The 25,712-nt window shown below is 38.0% G+C and overlaps 2 protein-coding genes across 2 annotated transcripts in view; one reads left to right on the forward strand and one right to left on the reverse strand.

Moving 5' to 3' along the window:
• LOC106874185 (uncharacterized) overlaps positions 1 to 25,712 on the forward strand; it is a 42,498-nt gene that overhangs the window by 12,100 nt on the left and 4,686 nt on the right. Inside the window, exons 2-7 of the mRNA XM_089358598.1 lie at positions 12,989 to 13,152; positions 14,717 to 14,867; positions 16,972 to 17,042; positions 20,923 to 21,178; positions 21,442 to 21,576; positions 22,224 to 22,262. Of these exons, the coding sequence (XP_089214724.1) occupies positions 12,989 to 13,152; positions 14,717 to 14,867; positions 16,972 to 17,042; positions 20,923 to 21,178; positions 21,442 to 21,576; positions 22,224 to 22,262 (816 nt within the window). The remainder of the gene's footprint in view (positions 1 to 12,988; positions 13,153 to 14,716; positions 14,868 to 16,971; positions 17,043 to 20,922; positions 21,179 to 21,441; positions 21,577 to 22,223; positions 22,263 to 25,712) is intronic.
• Positions 11,114 to 11,652, reverse strand: LOC149133697 (protein GVQW3-like). The gene has a single exon (XM_089358597.1). The coding sequence runs from the start codon at positions 11,639 to 11,641 to the stop codon at positions 11,258 to 11,260; it is 384 nt and encodes a 127-aa protein (XP_089214723.1). The 5' UTR covers positions 11,642 to 11,652; the 3' UTR covers positions 11,114 to 11,257.

A 25,712-nucleotide genomic window follows, 5' to 3' on the forward strand; every position in this document is an offset into this window, starting at 1 on the left:
TTCCAATGTCTTTTAAGGAGTTTCTGGTTTTCTTCCCTATACTTCTATGACAACAGCAATGTCTCATAATAGGATTGTTTGATACTAGATACATAAATCTATTTTACTATCTAAATATAAAACGGCCGTGTGGTTAAGAAGCTTGCTTCTCAACCATATGGTTTTGGGTTCAGTCCCGCTTTGTGGTACCTTGGGCTAGTGTCTTATTCTGTAGTCTCAAGTTAACCTAAGCCTTGTGAGTGGATTTTGATTGGTGGAAACTGAAAGATGCCCATTGTGTGTGTGTCTGTCTGTCTGTTTTTATATTTTGTTTGTCTACCATCACTGCTTGACAATTAGTGTTGGTTTGTTTATATCCCTGTAACTTAGCTCTTCAGCAAAAGTGATCAATAGAATAAGTACTAGGCTTTAAAAAAAATAAGTACTGGGGGTCAATTTATTTGACTAAACTCTTCAAGATGGTGTCCCAGCATGGCTGCAATCCAATGAATGAAACAAATAAAAGTTAAACGATACTAAACCAATTCACCATGGAACATTCAAGTACCAGAAGGTTTTTGTTTTTCTTCTCATTCATGTCCTTCAATGATTCTTCACTTCTCTGGTCAACAGAAATCCTGCTTTCAAAGTTTTTTTTCCTTCCTTGTTCTTGGGACTAATACTACCAAGATTTTATCTGGTCATGTTACTTGCACAGATTCCCATAACTCTGTGTGGTGATGTATGGCTTAATAGTTAGGGTGTTGGGCTTATTGTAAGAGTGTGGCTTCGATTCCTGGACTGGGAAATGTGTTGTGTTCTTGAGTAAAACACTTCATTTCACATTGCTCCAGTCCACTCAGCTGGCAAAAATGAGTAATCTTGTGACAGACTGGCATCCTGTCCAGGTGAGAGATATAATATATGCCATGAAACCGGGAAACTGGCCCTTATGAGTCGGTATGATTTGAGAAGGTAACTTTACCTTTACTATGACTCTGTCACCACTCAATTCTATCTGAATTGGGAAATTGAGTCATGATGAACCTTTCATTAGCTGATAACACAACCATGGATACTGCCCCTATGGATGTGTTGCAGTTACTCCTTTGATAGTGCTTGGTGATCCTGATCATCGATCTTTTAGGCTTCCTCTGCTGAACATCAGTGCAAGAAGCACCATTAGTTCAGTCGAGCTCTTCCACTGTGTCTTTACAATCTGTCATGCTGCAGTCCCATGACTTTGCTGTATACCTCTCAGGATGGCTGAACGAGTGCTATATACTTCATGGAAGGGCAACCCGTAACTGTGTACAAGTTTATTGCCAAAATTATGTTTCTGGCATTCAGCTTTGAAACCATTATTCTTCTTACTCGCCACAGGTAGTCTTCCTTTATCTTTTCTTTTATTTCATTGTGTGTAATTCCACCTGCTTCAGGTATTCCCAGGTATTATTATTTTTATTATTATTAAGGCAGTGAGCTTGCAGAATCGTTAGCTTGCCAGACAATATACCTAGAATTTTGTCTGTCTTTAGGTTCTGAGTTCATATACTGCCAAGGTTGACTTTGTCTCTCATTCTTTTGGGGTCAATAAACACTGAGGTTGAACACTGAGGTCAGTGTAATCAACTTACTCCAGCCTTAAACATTGCTGGCCTTGTGCCAAACTTTGAAACTATTATTATTATTAAGGCGGCGAGCTGGCAGAATCATTAGTACACTGGACAAAATGCTTAGCAGCATTTTGTCTGTTGCTACATTCTGAGTTCAAATTCTGCCAAGGTCAACTTTACCTTTCATCCTTTCAGGGTTGATTAAATAAGTACCAGTTAAACATTGGGGTTGATGTAATTGACTCATCCCCTCCCCCAAAATTGCTGCTCTTGTGGCAAAATTTGAAACCTGACAGGTATACGGCGAGATCGACTTTGCCTTTTATCCTTCTGGGGTTGATAAATTAATCGACTAGCCCCGTCCCCCAAAATTTCAGGCCTTGTGCCTTTAGTAGAAAGGATTATTATTATTATTAAAGGGTGATAGATTTGTGGACTCATTAGAACATTATAAAAATGCCTTGCAGTATTTGTTCTGGCTCTTTATTTTCTGAGTTCAAATCCTATGACAGCTAACCTTGCTTTTCATTTCTCCAGGGTCAATATAATAAACTACCAGTCAAGTACTGAGTTTGATAGCTTCAGATAACCTCTTCCTTTCAAAAATTGCTGACCTTGTGCCTAAATTAGAAACAGTTCATTTTATAATTTCACTTAAAAACTTGGAATCTGTAGAATAATAATCAACTGGTAGTAAAGTTAGTATAATCGATTGTAATGACTTAAGATAAGTGATTTTGTGTGAATGTTAGAAATCATTTTATACAAGATAGGTACACTTCAGTCTTGTCACAGATTCTGATAAAATCCGCCCAGTCTACACTGTAAAGTGATTGATTATTGGAAAGGTATCCAACTGTAAAGCCATACTGGACAGAAAACAAATTCAGAGATTGGCACTTTCATCTGTGTGTATGTCAGATGATGAGGGACTGTGGGACTTGTTTAACCCAGGCTAGCATGGAAAGCAACAACAATGATGAACATGTGCGGGCGACACATGAAATCTTTCGAGCGGGATCGTTGCCAGTGCCCCTGGACTGGCTCATGTGCGGGCGACACGTGATATCTTTTGAGTGAGACCGTTGCCAGTGCCCATGGACTGGCTCTTGTGCGGGTGACACATGAAATGTTTCGAGCGGGATCGTTGCCAGTGCCCATAGACTGGCTCATGTGCGGGAGACACATGATATCTTTCGAGCGACATCGTTGCCAGTGCCCCTGGACTGGCCCTTGTGCGGGTGACACATGAAATGTTTCGAGCGGGATCGTTGCCAGTGCCCCTGGACTGGCTCATGTGCAGGCGACACATGAAATCTTTCGAGCGGGATCGTTGCCAGTGCCCCTGGACTGGCTCATGTGCGGGCGACACGTGATATCTTTTGAGTGAGACCGTTGCCAGTGCCCTGGACTGGCTCTTGTGCGGGTAACACATGAAATCTTTCGAGCGGGATCGATGCCAGTGCCCCTGGACTGGCTCATGTGCGGGCGACACATGAAATCTTTCGAGCGAGATCGTTGCCGGTACCCCTGGGCTGGCTCCTGTGCGGGCGACACATGGGGTCTTTCAAGCGGGATCGTTGCCAGTGCCCCTGGACTGGCTCTCGTGCGGGTGACACATGAGGCTTTTTCGAGCGGGATCGTTTGCCAGTGCCCCCGGACTGGCTCATGTGCGGGCGACACATGAAATCTTTCGAGCGGGATCGTTGCCAGTGCCCCTGGACTGGCTCATGTGCGGGCGACACATGATATCTTTCGTGCGAGATCGTTGCCAGTGCCCATGGACTGGCTCTTGTGCGAGTGACACATGAGGTTTTTCGAGTGAGATCATTGCCGGTGCCCCTGGACTGGCTCTTGTGCGGGTGGCACATAAAAGACACCATTTTGAGCGTGGCCGTTTTCGTGCGGGTGACACGTAAAAGCACCCACTACACTCTCTGAGTGGTTGGCGTTAGGAAGGGCATCCAGCTGTAGAAACTCTACCAAATTAGATTGGAGCCTGGTGTTGCCATCCGGTTTCACCAGTCCTCAGTCAAATCGTCCAACCCATGCTAGCATGGAAGGCGGACATTAAACGATGATGATGATGATGATGATGATATGTATGTATATATATATATATATTTGTTTTGCAAGATTTTTGATGTGAAATCGTGTGTTGAAACAGATGTTGTTGTATTTGGGGATGGTCATATTGCCAGTTTAGCCAATAAAAACACACTTGGGTAAATGAGGAAAGAATTCTGGCCGAAATAGGATTAATGTAATGTAATATAAAGCTGAAGCAAATTAACACCAAATATACAGTCCGTGTGTTTTTATTGGCTAAACTGGCAATATGACCATCCCCAAATGCAACAACATATATATATATATATATATATATATATATATATATATATATATATATATATACACACATAATCATCATCAGTTTAATGTCCACTTTCTCATTCTTGCATGAGTCGGAATTTGTTGAGGTGAATTTTTTATGGATAGATACCCTACATGTTGCCTGTCCCCACCTGTTTCCAAACAAAGGAATACTTGTGCATGGCCAGGCATGATTTCACAGAGGTTTGAAATTAAGGATACTGGTTGTATGATAAAGATACTTTTAACTATCATGCGATGTCAAGGCAAGGGGACAGTAATACACACATACACACAATAGGCTTCTTTCAGTTTCCATCTACCATATCCACTCTCAAGGCTTTCGTCGGCTTTGGGCTGTAGTAGAAGACATTTACCCAAGGTGACATGGTGTGGGACTGAACCTAAAACTGTGTGGCTGGAAAGCAAACTTCTTTCTATAGTCATGCTTGCAACCCATCCACCACATATATATATAAGCATAGCATAGTTTGTTTGAGTGAAGCATTTGTGTGATATTTATAGTTAGGATTGAAATTATTCAAAAACAACTACAGTGTGTGTGCGCACGCCTGTATATAACACACACACACATATATTATATATATATATATATATATATATATATATATGTATATATATATATATATATATATATATATATATATATATATATATATGTATATATGATATAATAAATGTAAAAACTAATTTCTGTGTGTCAGTGTGTCACACTTTGACCCCCTCTCTCGCTATTCAATGACACTTCCTTGTGCTGGGGTGAGAGTAATAGTAGGCATGGAGACGGTGAGGCTGGTGGCAAAGACAGACAGAGAAAGAAAGAAAAAGAGAGGGAGAGAAAGAGAGTCAAAGAAATTTAGGGAGAATTGATGTTTTGTTAAAAGTAGTAGTGTTGATGGTAGCAATGGGAGTAATAATAAGAGAGAGAGAGAGAGAGAGAGAGTGGGTATGTGAGAGAAGGAGGGAGATGACATACAACTTTCCTGGACAGAAATTCCTGTGGCCAGCATACTGAACCAACTACTGAACACTATCATTTTTGTTTTATTTTTTCCTTTCTTTAATACATATATATATATGTATACACACACACACACACACACACACACACACACACACACACACACACACACACACACACACACACACACACACACACACACATAAAATACACTTTAAATGAAATACAGTTTCCCCAAAATCAAACATATCTAATGTAATAAATGTGAATGTCAGTGTGCTAGCATGTCACGCACTTTCAACTTAACTTCTAAAGGCCATAGCCCAATGTATCATGCCATTTTGGAATCAGGCTGACTCCATGAGTAAATTAAAAACATTCTGGGCCGAACCTGGACCTGCGATCTTGAAATTTTTGATTCCTATGTTTTTCTTACTACGATTGTTTTTGGCGATTTGTTTTTGTTTTACAGGATTTTTAGTGACGAATATGATATCATCATTGGGATATGACTCTAGAGGAAGCAATTGCAACAATTATGGCCGTAATCCTATAAATATCAAATGATTAAATAGATATATTCCCTTCTCGTACCTCTTGACTTTTTATGGTGTATGTATGTATCTATCTATCTATCTATCTATATATATATATATATATAGATATATATAGATAGATATATATTATATATATTATATATATATATATATATATATATATATATATATATAAGGTTGAGGAGGGTATAGGATTTAACCAAACCCAAAAGGATACAGGTAATACCGAGTAAGTGCTGTATACCGACTAGTTTTGCCCCAGTCGTTGTATGGACAGGATTGGGGATTATAAGTCGTGCATTAGCGTGTGCATATATAAATATATAAAGGATAAAGCAACTATTTCCGGATTATTCCCACAAGGATTACTTTACACGGATACTTACTACTGGAATGAAACTACACTCCAAGTACTGTTCTCTCTTTCTTTCTTTTTTCAGCACATCACACTCACTATCACTTCATACTAAAACTCTCCGCCTATGGATATAATAATCGATTCCTTTACCATTTCTGTCTCCGATGAAGGGAAGTACTGGAACTTCCCAGAAACAGCTGTAAGACTCTATCCATAAAATATATTTCCAACCTTACCATTGCTCTCTTTATCCTTTATATATTTATATATATATATATATATATATATATATATTTTAAAAAATAACGTCGACCACTAACGTGGACAGTTAATGCACTAGAAATAGATCACATCTTGTGTCTATTAAGACCGAAATTGTTCTCAACATAAAATATAGCAGCATACCCAAAACGTGAGCGGGCAAGACATTTAAAATCACCTAAAAAATCATTATTAAACAGGAACTAGTTTTGGATTTAACAAATTCTTACCATTTGTCTATTCCTCATCAGCCTGATTTGTAATGTACCGCAATCATCAGAATCGTATACAGAGTTGCCCACTGCCATGGGTGTGCGTGCATATGGTTCTGCTAATTACAGCTTAATGGTAAAATTCAAAAGTCTTCGTTTTGGCGCACTAATTCCAGGAATATATCCGCAGAAAATATTTGCTGCGTCTTATATATTCAGTATGAGAACATGAGTAATGGGTAAAATATTATTATAAAATCTGGTAATTAGTCATGTATTAATTAATATCGAATAATTATCAGGAGGCCAGCGCATCTAAAGAATCAAAGAGATTCAGAAATATTATCTCCAATCTCAGGGGATTAAGGTACATTTTAAAAAATAACGTCGACCACTAACGTGGACAGTTAATGCGCTAGAAATAGATCACATCTTGTGTCTATTAAGACCGAAATTGTTCTCAACATGAAATATAGCAGCATACCAAAAACGTGAGCGGGCAAGACATTTAAAATCACCTAAAAAATCATTATTAAACAGGAACTAGTTTCGGATTTAACAAATTCTTACCATTTGTCTATTCCTCATCAGCCTGATTTGTAATGTACCGCAATCATCAGAATCGTATACAGAGTTGCCCACCGCCATGGGTGTGCGTGCATATGGTTCGGTCTTAATAGACACAAGATGTGATCTATTTCTAGCGCATTAACTGTCCACGTTAGTGGTCGACGTTATTTTTTAAAATGTACCATAATCCCCTGAGATTGCAGATAATATTTCTGAATCTCTTTGATTCTTTAGATGCGCTGGCCTCATGACTAATTACCAGATTTTATAATTTTATATATATATATATATATATATAATGTATGTATATAGTCACATCCATGCGTTGGATTTAGGTACCGAATCAATTGAAATTGTTAAATGTGACAGGCAACTAACTCATCCAGTAGGACATTTTCTTGCCATCTGTCCAGAAATTTTCGGGTAGGTGGGGGGTATATGCTTAAACTTTCCCACTCACTTACTCTGCTATTTTGAATTTCCTTACCGTTGCACACAACTATGATGCTGAAATTCTTTGTGACTTGGGTTCAAGCAAACACAAGACTTAACGATATTGTTAATATAATTAGGTTTTTATTACTAAGGTTAATTTACCAGCAGTGATATTCAGTCTGTAGTTCTCTTGACAGTATTTTGATTTGTATTATGACAGTATTTTGATATGATTTGTGTTGAGCAAATCAGGCAGTTAGTTGCATGAAAATATGTCCCTTCTTTATTTATTTAAGATGCTATTTTTAGTAGTGCGAGTAACTAAGTGGAAAAATTCTCATTAGCTTGTGCATAGAAATGTACTCCTTGACTAGACAGAAGGAGCATCTTTTTGACCTACTAATGTAAGGTTTTGTGAACCAGCTTTCAGATATTTTGGAATAGTGAGGTAGCAACAAATGCATAGAAGGAAAAAGGAAAAGAAAAATACAGAAGCTTTAACTTAGGAATAGATTACATTGTCTTTTATCATTTACTTATTTCAGTCAGTCAGTCAGTCATTGGACTGTGGCCGTGCTGGAGCACTACCTTGGGAGATTTAGTCAAACAAATCAATCCCAGTACTTATTTTCAAGTCTGGTTACTTATTCTATTTGTCTCTTTTGTTGAACTGCTAAGTTATGCAGAACATAAAGAAACTAACACTTTGTTGTACATTTTTTCTTGTACTTGTTTCTTCCTCAGACTGTAGCTTTGATGGAACACCACTTTCAGGAGTTCTAATTACATTGACCCCAATCAACCTGATTGGGTAATCATTTTATTGATCTCCATTTATAAAATGGTTAAGTCTATATATGTATTCAGCTATGTAGCCTAGTGAGTAAATTCAAGATAGTTCTTTTTAGTTCACCATTAAAGGTGAATGCATGCACACATACACACACACACACACACACACACACACACACGCAGAGGCAAGTTGCTGCACAGTTTTTGTTTACTAATTTGCATAATATGCCATTCAAATGGATGTGTGTGTGTGAAGCAGTAGAGCACTCAGTAAAGAGAATAAAGATATTTTTAACAAAAACCACACAAAGGCCATGTGAAATTAAGTGACGACATAGTTCATATAGAGTTGCTAACCCACCACCATGTTGACATTACCTTCTTGAGGAATACTCTTTTACTCTTTTACTCTTTTACTTGTTTCAGTCATTTGACTGCGGCCATGCTGGAGCACCGCCTTTAGAGAGAAAGAAATAAATTTAATGCACCAGCCAGAAATTTCTCATGGCTTTTGTGTTTTCTTTTAATGTGTGTGTGTGTGTGTGTGTGTGTGTGTGTGTGTGTGTGTGCAACCACACACAGTAAATAGGTAGATAAATAACCAAAGCTTTATATTTGGAGGATAGTCATATTTTTGTTGTTGTTGTTGTTGTTGTTGCCAATTAACCACATGCACTATATACTTGGTCTTCACTCCAGCTTTCATCTTTGTTTAAAGCTTTGGTTTCTGAATAAGCTCTATTGTTTATTTATTTTTTATTTTTGTTTGGTCATTGCTAGTAAGGGTGAGGGTAAGAAACCTATTCAGCCAGTGTAAGCTATTAATATACTAAAGCTTAAATAAGCAGCAATTGTATCTGAGTGGTAGGAGTGGTAGTATGATTTTCAAGGCCACTCAGATACAGTGTGCCTGTGTGCATGAGAAAGAGAGAGAGAGAGTGTGTGTGTGTGTGAGTGAGTGTAAGTATTAACTGTCCTGTATCTGTCATAACAACAAGCTGAATGACTCATTGAAATTTGCAGGCATTGTTATATTTTAGACCATTTTTGTGAATGTATTTATTTACTTTTTTTGTTTAATTTATACATTTGCATTTCAGATTAATTCTCATAGTTTTTATGCTTTCTTCTAGTTTTTCCCTTGCATAAATTAACTATATGTTCAGCACAATTTTTTATTTTAATTTTTTTAAATATTGTTTCATGAGGTTCAGTGTCCTGGCATCAGCTTTCTCCATTTCTGCCCATCCCTTCCTTAGTCTTTGTCTTCCACAAGTTCAGTTTGTTTGGCACTTCTAAAATCCAACCATCATTCTCTATCTGCTTCACATGTCCATACCAGTGGCAGTCTTCTATCTTAAATTCTACATCTAATTCCTATTGTATCTAGTTTATCTCTCAACTCATTTGTGTTCTGTCATTCATGTACACTCAACTTACACATCCAGCACTGCATGCACCCCTCATTACTCTTCAGCCTTTGCATATCCTCTGCATTCAATACCAGTATTTTACTCCCATGTAATATGTCTTACAATCTAGAGAGAAGGTAATAGTTCTCGAAATTCTTTCCACCATACATGCTATTGTTCTTTAGAATAGAATATACTATATTTTGGAGCAACTACCTCCACTGCTAATTATGTTACCATGATAAACTATAAACTGTTGATTAGTATGGAGCTTTCTATGCATTTGAATTAATATATTCCACTCAAGGCACAGGCATTGCTGTGTGGTTTAGAAGTGTGTTTCCTAACCATGTGGGTTCAGTCCCACTGCATGGAATATTGGACAGATGTCTTCTATAGCCCTAGGCCAACCAAAACCTTGTGAATAGGAAAATGGAGAGAAGCCTGTCATACATGTACATATGTAGGTGTGTGCGTTTGTTGGGAAACAGGTGATAGTTGGCAACAAGAAGGAATTCCAGCCATAGAAAACCTGCCTTAACAAATTCCATCTGACCCAATGCACATATGGAAAAGTGGCTGTCAAACGATGATAATGTTCTCTTACTGTTAAGCTATTCCTGCATGAGAAGCTTTTCTATTTTGTTGGCCTACCTGTGAACCCATTAAACCTCTTTTACTCTAATAATCTACATAGTTTATGTTATCATCATCATTGTCTTTGTGTTCACTTTTTCATACTCTCACATACATGTGCACATGCACACACACACGATAGGCTTCCACATAATCTCAATCTACCAAATTCACTTATACAGCCTGGGAATATAGTGGAAGATACTGGCCCAAGGTGTCACGTAATGGGACTGAACCCAAAACTGTTTGGTTACATTGCAAACTTCTTAACCATATAACCATGCCTGCTAAAAGTCTGATTGGATTTTTTGAAAAACAAATTTCATTAGGTATTTTCAAAATAATTTGCTGGTGTCTGAAAAGTCTTGAGCCTCAAAAAAACAAAACATGGTACACGACTTCTGATGATTTATTTTTCAACATAGTCCCCCTTGATGGCTGAACACTTTCTCCAGCGGTGCTGAAGCGCCATTATCCCAGCGTAGAAGAACTCTTTTGTTTGGGACTCCAAGAAACTTCCTACAGCGTCTATGACGTCCTTGTCACTGGCAAAATGGCAACCAGCCAGGGCTTTTTACATTTTTGGAAATAGATGAAAGTCAGAGGGGGCTAAGTCTGGCGAATAAGGCGTATGGGGAACAAGTTCGTATCCACAATCACAAATTGTTGCCATGGCACCACTGAGGTGTGGGCTGGAGCATTGTAATGGTGAAAAAGGACTCCTCTGGTGAGCATTCCTGGCCTTTTTTCTTTGATTGCTTCCCGAAGGTGTTTCAGTAGCTGAGAATAATACAGCCCTGTCACAGTGTGACCCTTTTCAAGGTAATCGATCAACAAGACACCTTGGGAATCTCAAAAAACGGATGCCATGACCTTGCCAGCTGACGAAATGACCCTGGCCTTCTTTGGGGTAGGAGAAGATGTGTGCTTCCACTGCTTTGATTGTTCTTTGGTTTCAGGCTGGTAGTAATGGACCCAACTTTCGTCCATAGTAATGAAACGAGCAAGAAAATTCTCTTCATCAGCTTCAAACAGTTCCAGATTGCTCATGGACAAAGTGCACCTAGTGCGTTTCTATTCAGGAGTCAAAAGGCGAGGGACCCGCCTTGCGAAAACCTTTGAGAACCCAAGTTCTTTTGTCACAATGTTGTCTGCTCTTTCAGTTGAGATGCCCAGTCTCTCAGCTATCTGACAACATGATATTCGGCAATCTTGCATTAGCATACCAAGAGCAAGGTCAAGGTTGTCCTTGGTGGTTGCAGTTGGAGGTCTCCCTGGTCTTGGATCATCTTCCACACTCTCCCTGCCACGCTTGAATTCATTTACCCAGCGTTTGACTGTTGCATATGAAGGAGCATTGTCTGTTAAGGTTCTCACCATATCTTCATGGATTTCTGATGGAGTCATGCCTTTCAAATGAAGGTACTTTATGACAGCACAATACTCAGTTTTCTCCATTTTCCTTGTAAATTCGAAGCTTGTTTATTCAAAAATCTGCAACAAAAAAAATTAAAATATCAGAATCATGAAAATGAGCAAGAATACTCCGAAAAGACTGTACTTACCAGAAAAAATTGTTTCAACTATATAGCAGCCCTGATTCTAGGATAGGCTCAAAATTTTTCAGACACCCCTCGTATATGAATAAATTCTCTCTAAAACAGTTTTTGTTTCATTCAATGTCTTATTAAAATTAGGTTGTTGGGAGTTCTGCATAGAATTTAGGTACTAGTACTGCAAGTTTTGGAAAATCAAATAATTGAGTTCTTGTTCATTTTTATACTGATGATTTTTTTTCTTCTATGTTTAACATAGATTAGACATGTTATTGTGGCATTATTTTACTGTCAGATACCCTTTTTATTGCTAACCCTTATCTTTTTCAAGTAAGGAAGAGAGAATATATTTGGAAGCTAAGGATTGTTAGCTCAGATTACATATGTACCCTTTCTGTTGTATCTTTTATCTTTTACTTGTTTCAGACATTAGACTGAGGCCATGCTGGAGCGCTGCCTTTCAAGAATTTTTAGTTGACTGTATCAACTTAGTTTTTGAAGCCTGGTACTTATTCTATTGGTCTCTTTTGCCAAACTGCTAAGTTATGGGGACATAAACACACTAGCACCGTTTTGTCAAGTGATGGTGGAGGACAACACACACATACACACATATGGCAGGCTTCTTTCAGTTTCCATCTACCAAATTCATTCACAAGACTTTGTTTGGTTCAAGGCTTTAGTAGAAGATACTTGCCCAAAGTGCCATGCAATGGGACTGAACCCAGAGCCATGTAATTGAGAAGCAAGGTTCTTACCACGCAACCACACCTGTATCAATAAAAAATTTGAGTTCACTCCCCACTGTACAGTGTGTTGGTGTAAGTGTCTTCTGTAACTTGTGGTTGATCAATGTTAATTTGTGACTTTAATTTAGTAGTTGGAACCAAATTAAACTTTAAAGCATATGCAATATTGACATCTTTTTCAAGGACACAATAAAAAAAAATCAATGAAGTGTGTCATTTGAAATTGAAACCAGATGTTGGATTTTGTTTTATAATTGCTTTCTCTCTCTCACTCCTCTCTCTCTTTCCTCTCTCTCTCTCTCTCTCTCTCACACACATGCATGTGTGGGTCTCTCCTTTTTCTACTTTGTTTTGCAATATCATAATTGTATCTTGTTGCTTTGTTTTCTAACTGATAAGTTACTTTTGGATACAAGCCTGTCTTAAGTCACTTGTACTCTTATTTTTCCACCTGAAATATTTAATAACCTTCTCTTATGACCCTTTGGACTATTTTTCAGTTACCTGCATACTTCTGCCCTTGTTCATCCATGGAAATGCAGATGTTGATAACTGCAGTATCCGTCAAGTTCTACGCAACAGCGTCAGTGATAAGCTGAGAGTTAGCTGTGATGTCAACGACATATGTACAGCTGTACATTGTCAAGGAGTCTTTCTGAAAAATGTTGGTTCAGTGTTTACGTTTTTTTTATTTTTCCAGTGTAATCCTTCCTAATCAACAAGAGAATAAATAGTAATAATTTACAGTAAACACTGCATGCATGGCTGTGTGATTAAGAAGTTTGTGTTGCATCAGTGTTGGTCTTAAGTTCAGTATTGTTGAACAGTACCTTGGACAAGTGTCTTCTACTATATCCTCAGACCAATCAATTCCTTGTGAGTGAAATTGGTTGATGGAAACTTTGTGGGAGCTTATTGTGTGTGTTATTTCTTTACTACCCACAAGGGGCTACACACAGAGGGGACAAACAATGACAGACAAACGGATTAAGTCGATTATATCGACCCCAGTGCGTAACTGGTACTTATTTAATCGACCCCGAAAGGATGAAAGGCAAAGTCGACCTCGGCGGAATTTGAACTCAGAACGTAGCGGCAGACGAAATACCGCTAAGCATTTCGCCCGGCGTGCTAACGTTTCTGCCAGCTCGCTGCCTTATTGTGTGTGCGTGCGTGCATGCATGCATATGGATATATAAATGTGTATATGACTGAAGTCATTTCTGCTCCTTTGCAGGAGGTAATCTGAGCCTCCACCTCCTTTGAAAACAACAGTGTTGTTTACATTCTCAGTGAACATTATGTGCACACAAACACACTCATGTTTAGGTAGCAGTACTGAGTTCAAATCTCTTCACCCCATTTGGGCAAAACCTGTGATAGACTGGCATTTTTTTATCAACAAAGGGGTGCTAAAAAGTTCCTGGCTTTTGGGTAAAAGAAAAAAATACAGGAGAATCAGTTAATTATGATTTTATCCAACATATTTCCATTTCAGATTCACATATTTATTGCAGTGGTCCTTCAGTTTTTGTAAGCCCTGTAAAAAACTCAGAAGGTTGGGCCTCCTTCCAGGCCTTTCGTGAGATCCTTAAAACCAGGAACTTTTCAGCACCCCCTCATACAGTGGAGATGTCTTTCAATTGCTCAACACTACATAAATGAGGATAATCTCAGCCATAGCACAAGACATCTCTCTCAGAAAAAGTTGACATATATACAAATCTGTGACAAAATAGTCTGCTTTAATAAAATTACTACTCCTTTCTCAGATGCCCCAGATTTACTCTTACCTCCATCCCATTAATTCATACCCCCTCCTGCCCCTCATCACTTCATACCTCCCCGCTCAATAGTATTGTGCTTCTTAAACCCCCAGAAATAAATGATTGACCATGCAGTCTGAAGAACAGACTACATGAAACATGTGTGAGAAGTGTTGCTACAGCATGCTTGTGAGGCATGGATATTGAATGAGATTTGAGAGAAATGAGATGGTCATGACCCAACTTTGCAACCTGTCTAATGAAGTTAATTGGTTTATAAATGCAGTGACACAAGTGCATGTGTCCATGTTCTCTCTCTCTCTCTCTCTCCCCCCTCCCTCCCCCCCTCCCCCCTCTCTCTCACAGATCTTTAGCAGTGAAAATAAAGTAAAACTTTTAGATAGATCTAATTAATTGTGCCTTAATGATTTTTGTGTTTGAATTGTATTTTTTCTTTTCCAGATATTCTCAACTAAAATCACTACCAAACAGAATGATACCATATGTTTTGGCACCATGATCAATCACTGTGATACACCTCTCTCTATGGATGTATACTTACAGTATGATGCCATGAAATACTCTCTCATGAAGAGACTCTACAACAACTTAAGTAATTACACTTCAATATTTATTTTGTTGTTAGGGTAGTGAGCTGGCAGAATCATTAGCATGCTGGGCAAAATACTTTGCAGCACATAAAAAGCACCCATTACACTCTTGGAGTGGTTGGCATTAAGAAGGGCATCCAACCATAGAAACCATGCCAAATCAGATTTGAAACCTGGTGCAGCTCTCCAGCTTACCAGTTCCAGTCAAATTCTCTAACCCATGCCAGTATGGAAAGCAGATGCTAGATGATGATAATGATAATGATGATTTGAAGATAGTTTCCTTATTTTTTTTATTGGGACTCAAATGTTTCACAGAATTTTAAATATCATTCTTATCCTACAACGTATCATGTAAAAAGTCTACTTTCTTCTTTAGTAGCAGCAGTAGCTTCCATTTTGAAAGTGTTAAAGGCATAAAACAAAGCTACTGCATTGTATACAATTCCTGCTATTTCATTGGTTGTTATTCTTTCTACTGTTTTATCATTGGATTGTATCCATATTAGAGCACTGCCATCAAGAATATTGATTGTATTGACTTCTGTACTTTGTCTAGTTCTTTAATTTGTTGACCTCATAGGGTAAAAGTCAATGTTGATTTGGATGTAAAGGGTTGTAACCAGATGGCACCAAATACTATGGTAATTTTACTTGTACTAATTTTGCTACTCTTCAATATACACAAGCATACCTGAGTTACCCAAGATATTGGTCACTGGAATTGAACCTGAGGCTTTATGGCTACTAAGTGAAATAAATTTGTGTATATATAATTGGTTAAAACAATTGTTTTGAGCATCGTATGAATGATGATGGGTGTATCCTGACCATTGAAACAGCTGTTGAGTAGAATTAAATTATGAATCATTTGTGAAATTTTTGCTTTTTTTACAATTTCATACATGCATTCACTTATCATCATCATCATCATCATCGTTTAACGTCCGCTTTCCATGCTAGCATGGGTTGGACGATTTGACTGAGGACTGGTGAAACCGGATGGCAACACCAGGCTCCAGTCTAATTTGGCAGAGTTTCTACAGCTGGATGCCCTTCCTAACGCCAACCACTCAGAGTGTGTAGTGGGTGCTTTTACGTGTCACCCGCACGAAAACGGCCACGCTCGAAATGGTGTCTTTTATGTGCCACCCGCACAAGCCAGTCCAGGGGCACTGGCAACGATCTCGCTCTAAAATCCTACGGGAGCCAGTCAGGCGGTACTGGCAACGGCCACGCTCAAAATGGTGCATCTCATGTGCCACCCGCACAAGAACCAGTCCAGGGGCACTGGCAACGATCTTACTTGGCTTGCCGGGTCTTCTCACGCACAGCACATTTCCAAAGGTCTCGGTCAGTAGTCATCGCCTCGGTGAGGCCCAATGTACGAAGGTCTTGCCTCACCACCTCAGCCCAGGTCTTCCTGGGCCTACCTCTTCCACGGGTTCCCTCAACTGTTAGGGTGTGGCACTTTTTCACGCAGCTATCCTCATCCATTCTCACCACATGTCCATACCAGCGCAATCATCTCTCTTGCACACCACAACTGATGCTTCTAATGTTCAGCTTTTCTCTCAAGATACTTACACTCTGACGGGTATTCACATTGACATTACACATCCAACGGTGCATACTGGCTTCATTCCTTGCGAGCTTACGTATGTCCTCAGCAGTTACAGCCCATGTTTCACTGCCATGTAGCATGGCTGTTCGTACGCATGCGTCATACAGTCTGCCTTTTACTCTGAGTGAGAGTCCCTTTGTCGCCAGCAGGGGTAAGAGCTCTCTAAACTTTGCCCAGGCTATTCTTATTCTAGCAGCTACACTTTCAGTGCACCCACCCCCACTACTAACTTGGTCGCCCAGATAGCGGAAGCTATCGACTACCTCTAGTTTTTCACCCTGGAATGAGATAGAAGTTGTTTCCTGTTTGTTTACAGTCTTTATTGCACCTGAACATCTGCCACAAACAAAAACTAACTTGCTAGTTAACCTGCCTTTGATGTTGCTGCACCTCTTATGTGTCCATACCTTGCACCGAGTACATCTTATAGAGTTACTACCTACTCCTATATATATATATATTTCTTTTTTTTTTTTTTACAGCTGTGATAATATATCAGAATATATATCTGTTTATAGAATTGTCACATGATAAAGATGTTGTACCCCATAAGGTAAGTGTAGTAATTTCTACTTGTGGATATTTGATGATCTCCTAAATACATGTATCGTACAGGTGTTGTGTGTCACTGAGGGTTAAGTATAAAGTAGTCCTGTGACATCTCCATTTCCAATGGAGACACCACCGGACATCTTTGCCTGCATGGAATCAGTAACAGTTCTTCCACAATTGTGTTAAACACATGTTATCTGTGGTGGATGATGGAAAATATGATATCATTAACATCATCATCATCGTTCTAATGTCCACTTTTCCTTGCTTGCATGGGTCAGATAGAATTTGTTGAGGTAGATTTTCTATGGCTGGGTGATCTCGTGTGTTTCCAAGCAGAGTAATATTTCCTCAAGACCAGATATATTTCAACAAAATATTGGAAAGGAAAGAGGGATACCACTTTCATGATGGTGACACTTCATTTACAACTAATACATCATGTCATGGTAAGGAGACAATAACACAACACTTGCACACACACACACACATCCATCCATTCATAAATATGCATACATACCTGCAGCTGCAGTAGAAGACACTTGCTGAAGATGCCATGCTGTGGGACTGAACTCAGAACCATGTGGTTGGGTAGCAAACTACTTAGCACACAACCACATGTACACCGATGTAATGTCTTTTTTTTCTCTTTTTGTTTTTTAGTTATGAATCAACTCTGCTTCTACCTCTCTTTCTCAATCAGTGTGATCCACCATCAGACAATTATGAAACTGAATTATTAATTTTGTTGTTACCTAAAGGATTGCTTTGAATGAGAGACATCAAACTAATACATCTGCTTGTTGTTCCCTCACTTGTCTTCATCTTTTGTTTTCTGTAAATTCAAACTATATATATATATATATATATATAAAAAATAATTGTCATTGACACAAGTTTATATCATTTGTTCTTATTTATATTTCACTGTTGTGGTTGTTTGGGACTTAGGTTTTGGCTGTTCCAATTGCAGTTGGAAGCTTAACCACTTTAGCAGATGTTGTGTGCAAGAGAGAAGACTTCACTAGTTTGGTTGTGTGACATATATGGATGAGAACAGTTCTGTAAAGATGTGTTGAACTCTAATTGTGGAGGTAACCTGTGGAAGGGGTAGACCCAGGAAGATGTTGGACAAGGTGGTGAAAAAGGATCTTCAGATGCTGGGCCACACTGAAGAAATGACAAGGGATTGGCTGATGTGGTGATTTGCTGTGCTTGATAAGATGTGTGAAGCTAAGTAAAATTGCTGTCTTCAATACTTGCAGGCTTGTTCTTTCAGGTGCTGGTGCTGTGTAAATGCATCTGTGCCAGTGTTGCATTTCAACACTGTATGGACTGGACCAAAGGCCGGGAAGCCCGCTAGTACATATATATATATATATATATATATATATATATATATATATATACATATATATATGTGTGTGTGTGTGTGTGTATGATGGACTGCTTTCAGTTTCTGTCTACCAAATTCAATTAAGGCTTTAGTTAGCCCAGGGCTATAGTGGAAAGCACTTGCTCAAAGTGCTCTGCAGTAGGACTGAACCTGGAACTATGCAGTTGGGAAGCAAGCTTCTTACCTCATAGCCATACCTGAATACCTGTACGTATACATACATGCATACATACATACAGACAGACAGACAAACAGGGGTTGGACAAAATAATGGAAACACCTTAAAATTCCAAGCAAACTTATTTTAGTATGGGGTAGGACTGCCTTTAGCAGTAATTACAGCTTGAATTCTATGAGGTATGGACTCTCGGAGTGGTTGGCATCCAGCTGTAGAAACTCTGCCAAATCAGATTGGAGCCTGGTGTAGCCATCTAGTTCACCAGTCTTCAGTCAAATCGTCCAACCCATGCCAGCATGTAAAGCGGACGTTAAACGATGATGATGATGATATATATATAATTCCAAGAAAGTTAGAGGTTGTGAATCTAACCAACTAAGGGATAATATCTATCCAATATAATGCTGGTAGAATACCCAATTATTAATACACAAATGTTTTTCCATTGCATGGCAATTACATTACCGAGTGTAATAAATGGGTGAAGGTAAAGAGTTATTTTATCATTAATTTATAGAGCAATAAGAAAATGGAGGGGATCAATAGGTGGTATTCATCAACTTTTAGACATTATATTATATCAATTTATTTATTTATTAAAAGGACAATTATAACAATATGCATACATGTATAACATATGCTTTACATATATAATATATAAAATATAAAAATATCAGTAATTATTAAAATATCTAACATAGAGCAATAGAAATTGGGATATCTTACAGCTGTTTCAGCCAAGAGGCAATGATACCTCATTCTACTTTTATCCCTTCAGTGGACTGAGGTAATTAGTAGATGAAATTGAGGTACTTGGGTGTTTCTCTAGGCTTCGTCAGAGATTTTAGAAAGTACATAAGGTTAAGTTATAAATATAAATACACACATATATACATACTTTTACATATACATAAATACATATACCTACACTTAATGTACATGTATACAAATGAATCAATTATTATTATTAGATGCATTATATTATTCATATTAGATAAAATATAAACAGAGGTATGAGAAAGTTATTATAAGAGGAGTAATATTGTAATTTATAAAATCAATATATCTTAAGATTATTTTAGTTATGTAAGAATGAAACTGTATATACATAAGGAATACACATATATATACATATATATGTTGTGTGGTGGCATACCAGACAGTTTGAGACTGTTGAGGAATTCAACAGGATAATGAACAGCATTGTCCTCATTGACAGCTTTGTCGATAGATTTATAGATGCAACTACCTCCATCCTACTTCTGTTTCATTCTCTTATTGCTCTCTCTCTCTCTCTCTCTCTCTCTCCATATATATATATATATATATATATATATATATATACGCACATGAAAGCATGGAAAAATGGATAACGATTTGCTGTGCTTGAGAAGACATGTCAAGCTATTTAAAATCGCAGTCATTCACACATACAAGCATATCATTTAAAGCAGGGGTTTTCAAACTGTGGTCCGCGGACCACAGGGGGTCCGCAAAGACAAGACAGGGGGTCCGTGGACAGCAAATACTTTTTATGGGCAATTTGATTTTATATATGTTTTTTAATTGAAATCTTTTAATTGACAATAAACCTATTTGTTAAATACTGTTAAATAAATAAATGTAAAAATATATGTTATTTTAAGCAAATATTTATGTATAAATTTCATAAGCGTTTAGAAGGGGTCCCTAAGATAAAGCCTGAAATATAAAGGGGTCCGCAAGTCAAAAAGTTTGAAAACCCCTGCTTTAAAGCCATGCCCCCACTCCCTCTCCCAGCTGAGAGGTATTGTCATGAAGCTGCTGGTACCATGTAAAACGCACTTTTGCCAGTGTCACATAAAATGCACTCATCCATGAAATAACACTAGTGCTGGTGCCATGTAAAAAGCACCCAGTATATTCTGTAAAATGGTCAGCAAATTATCCACTGGCTTTGCAGCTTTAAAAATGTTTGAAATAAAAGATCTCTTACATAAAAAAAAAGCAGGTAAAGGTTAGTGACAGGAAGGGCATCCAGCTATAAAGCAATGCCTCAATTGTACATTCACTTAACCCACGCTGGAATGAGAAAAAGGATGTAAAAATGAATGAATGAACAAATTGTTTTTACCTTTTTCTCCTGCCTGTACCAATTGGTAGAAACAGGAGAAAACCCTTCTGTTTTGCTATTTTGAAAATTGAAACTCAAAATAAAAACAAAGAATTCAAAGTACAATAAGACTCAGATTTCTGTTTTTGATATTAACATTATTGCTATGTTAATGCTTTGTTTTATGCTGGAATTATCTTTTCATCTCATTTTAGGTCACGATTAAGGTGTCGCTTAAAACTGACATGATAGGGCATACCCTTTCATATCCTGTGGTTCCAGAGCGTACATATACATTGCCATCATGTCCTGCTGGTGCCACGAAGACGCCGCTCCCTACACTTCAGCCATGCCATGCACCACGGTTCGATTCTCATACAAGCCAACATGAACTACCTCACCCTCAGCAGCAGCACCACCACCACCATAGTGAAGAGACTCATTCCCCAAAAATACGATACATAAAATCAGGTTGAGTATACCTTCCATCTCTATCAGCATAATTATGAATATTGCATCAAGACTGTCATTGCTACATTGTTATGTAAATGCCATCACCACCACCATCATCATCATTGTTATCACTTTAGATATTGCACTTCTGTGTTTCTGTTTAAGATTGTCTGTTTTCGTTTAAGTCCGTTTGTCTGTTTGTCTCTCTTTCTCTCTCTCTCACACACACACACACACACACACCTCACTTGTGTTTTCATTTCTTCTTGCTTCACTTCCAGTCACCTATGGTAAACTATGCAATCCTAAATCGGTATATTCTTGTGAGAAAAATGAAATCTGTACTTTTGAGAATAAATGTGAATGTCAGCCAGGGCTGGTGATGAACCAATTTTCAGGATTCTGTGATGTATCTGGTTAGTGAAATTTTTTTTTCTATTGCTTTATACTATCAAGTGTGCACCAATAGGATTGAAGTGCTACTAATTTCCATGCCAGGTCAATGAAAAGATTTGAACCTAGTAACTGTTGATGAAACATTTTGAAGATCTTATGCAATAAAATATTAGGATCTGGGTATTGTTCACTGCAGTAAGCTTACAATAATCTTGTGGAGTTACATTGGTGACCTCTTAAAAATGCTGTGAGCCTACAATCATCTGTATGGGGTTATTCTTGTGATCCCTTAATAATTGCAAAGTTCCTACAATCATCTTGATGTGCTTATGCTGGTGATCCCTCAAAACTTTGCCCACTGTACCTTTCAGAGTCAGCTTTCAACACCTGAACTGAAATGGACTACAGAACTCTCACAAATATGTTATTGTTTGCTGTTACTGATTGAGCAAGTCTATGTTCCAAAGACATTCTAGATGTGACCATCTTGTCTTTTTGTGCATCTAAGACTAGTGTATCTTTCCTTTCTTAAGATGATAGAATGTAATTTGAAAATAATTTGACTGCCATTCCTAACAGGTTGAGCTACTATATAGTGACTCTTATTGGCTTGTCTTAAATAGAAATTCTCAAAAATGTCATTATTTTACTAATTTAACTTTTTTAGATGCCAAACGTGGAAGTCCTACAAAGCCTATACTGTCTAGTAAGTAGAACTGTTTTCATATTTGCATAATATATGTGTGAATGTGTATTTATCTTTTACTGTTTAGATATTGACATTCAGCACTTTAGTAGATTAATACCTTCATCACTGCAAATTGAGCTTTTAGATTTGCTAGGACCACAGTTTTTGCAATAACCTAAATGGGTAGATACATTCATTCAACTGTAATATGGCTTTCTAGAAAGAAAGCTTTCTCTATCGAGAGGTTAAGAAGACAATTTGAGTGAGCAGTTTTAACTATCTTAAGCAAATATTTTCCACATAACACATCCCAGATGAACATGACACAGTAGATCAAACAAGCTAATATTATCAACATTATAATTACATGTATATTCTGTATTGCCCTTGCTCACTATGTCCCTAAGAATTCCCACCTCACAACGTGGATCAGCAAATTTCATTAGCATATAAAGTTGTTCAAATGTTAACTTCAGAGCTAGCCAGAAGCTGCTGTACTTGTCTTATTTTTCATTTTTGTTGCTCATTCTTCTGGTTCTTTTCAAGTATATAATACACATTTATGTTTAAAAAAAACCTTCAAAAGCAACTTGCAAGCTCATTAAAAATCTACTAATCAATCCAAAATGAAAATGACTAGCTTTAGGTAAAGGGAGTTTCTGAATTCAGTAAGGCAATCTTTCTTATATTAGTGTCACAGTAAAGACTACAATCCTGTTTTTTTTTTGTACTTTCTGTGGTAGGCCAAACACATTGCCTGATTTAACACTAGCAGAGATACCTGGCATTGCTCGGGATTAAAATGGCATAGTTCATATACATATTACAGTTCTGTTGAAACAGATGATACAGGAAAGTGCAGCATTGATGACAAAACATTTGTGGAGTAAATAATGCGATAATTCGACTAAGCAACATGTCATGCGTCTATTTGGAATATTTCAGGCTCTAACTTGTCATGGAAAATTGGGGGAGGGGAGCATGCCTTTGCTAATCTCGAGAAAGTTTCATCTTGCTTCTGTCTTCAGAATCCATCTGACATGCTGCAGCATGCCTTTGGTGATCTTGAGAAAGTCTCATCTTGCTTCCGTCTTGAGACTCCATCTGATGTGCTGCTGCATGCATTTGCTGATCTTGGGAGAGTCTCATCTCCTTTCTCTATTGAGACTCCATATATTTATGGGTAAATATGTAAATTGTAAATACCTTGCAACTTCTGCAATAATTATGAACTGGTAATTGAATGGTAAATGTGTATTTTTATATACCATGGACTTGCCACCTAATTGTTTTGTTAAAGAGTTTCACCTCCAGCCGTTCGTCATGTCAGTCAACACACATACACTGACGCATCATTCCGCTGTTATGACAATAAGAACAGAAAGTTGCTGATGCATAATGTTGTTCACATTAGGATATAAATTGTTCATCTATTTATCACAGTAAAATTAAAAGTGAAAGAATAAAAGTGTAACAATCTTGTAAGCTTAAAATGAAAAGTGAAACAATATTATGACATTACAATATAGATCTTATTCTTTCACTTTTGACATGTAATACTGAATCAGTGCCAATGTTGTTTTAATTCAAATGAAAAAAAATTACTCATTGACACTCATGGGATCTCATACTATTACCTTGTAAAATTTCATTTGATTTGGTTGAGTTGTTTGAGAATTTGTAGGGAGCAGATAGACAGGCAAAGAAGACAAAGAAGTCAATTTGTAGACAACTTACAAACCCCATTTGAGTGTATAAAGCTCTAGAAGAAAATAGCCTGAGTGAAAAAACTTGAGCTGCTTTAGGATAGCTTCTTCTAACGCATGACTGCTCAGTGGCATGGTTGATATCTTATTGGTTTTAGCTTATTGGCTGTATGTGGCCCATAGCGGTCATATGTACACATGCATGACCACACTACAACATTTTTTGATAGAGGGAGAAATGTAAATAGTATATTTAGATAGATGGTGTGCAAAACATTTTAAATAAGTAATATTGTAGGGAGAACATACAAATACCATAAAGACAAAGATATTTATGCATGACAAAATTGAAATACACTCAAGTCAACTTTTAGGCAGATGTGACAAAACTGAATTTAAACACACTGGGTGAACAAAAATTTAAAATAACTAAATTATTTTTCTCAGAGAAAATACGAAAACCGTAGCAGAGATTTTTACACATGACTAATTTAAATACATGGAAGTCAATTTTTAGACTGAAGTTAGTAAGTGTGTGAGTGAATTAGAGAGAGAGAGAGAGAAACTAAAAGAGAGGAACTATTACAGAGGGTGAGAGGGAATATGTGTAAGCAAGAGAAACAGAGAATTAGAAAAAGAGAGATAAGGGAGAGAATCGGTTTAAAACTGCTGAAGTTTTTAGAGAAAAACCTGTGTAAAATACTGTTTTTCCTGGCTTCTTGCTTTACACAGGAGCTCTGGGCAAAATGTTATAGTGCTGAAGAATTCCACATAGGGGTCCGCCAAGGATCAGACCTCAGTCCCTGCTTATTCATCATAGTCCTCCAGGTGATAACAGAGGAATTCAAGCCCTTGGAAGCTTCTCTATGCTGATGACCTTGCTCTAATAGCTGAGTTGCTATCAGACTTAGAGAAGTTTCAGGTGTGGAAGCAAGGACTAGAATCGAAAGGCCTTAGAGTCAGCCTAGCTAAAACCAAAGTCCTAATAAGTAGGAAGGTAGAAAAAACACAAACCCCTTCAGGTAGATGGCTCTGCTCGATCTGTAGAAAAGGCGTAGGTAGAAACTCTATAAGATGTACCCAGTGCAAGCTATGGACACATAAGAGGTGCAGCAATATCAAAGGAAGGTTAACTAGGAAGTTAGTTTTTGTATGTAGCAGATGTTCAGGAGCTATAAACACTGTAAATGTGCTGAAAACAACTTCTGCCACATTCCAGGGAGAAAAACTAGAAGTGGTTGATAGTTTCCAATATCTAGGTGACCAAGTTAGTAGTGGGGGAGGGTGCGCTGAAAGTGTAGCTGCTAGAATAAGAATAGCCTGGGCAAAGTTCAGAGAGCTCTTACCTTTGCTGGTGACAAAGGGTCTCTCTCAGAGTAAAAGGCAGACTATATGACGCATGTGTACAAACAGCCATGCTTCATGGCAGTGAAACATGGGCCGTGACTGTTGAAGAGATGTATAGGCTCGCAAGGAATGAAGCCAGTATGCTCCGATAGATGTGTAATGTCAGTGTGCATACTAGACAGAGTGTAAGTACCTTGAGAGAAAAGTTGAACCTAAAAAGCATCAGTTGTGGTGTGCAAGAGAGACGATTGCGCTGGTATGGCCATGTGGCGAGAATAGATGAGGATACGCTGCGTGAAAAAGTGCCACACCCTAGCAGTTAAGGGAACCTGTAGAAGAGGTAGGCCCAAGAAGACCTGGGCTGAGGTGGTGAGGCACGACCTTTGAATATTGGGCCTCACCGAGGCAATGACTT

This window comes from Octopus bimaculoides, chromosome 10 (genome assembly GCF_046866305.1).
Source record: "Octopus bimaculoides isolate indiv1 chromosome 10, ASM4686630v1, whole genome shotgun sequence".
NCBI classification, from domain to species: Eukaryota; Metazoa; Mollusca; class Cephalopoda; order Octopoda; family Octopodidae; genus Octopus; species Octopus bimaculoides.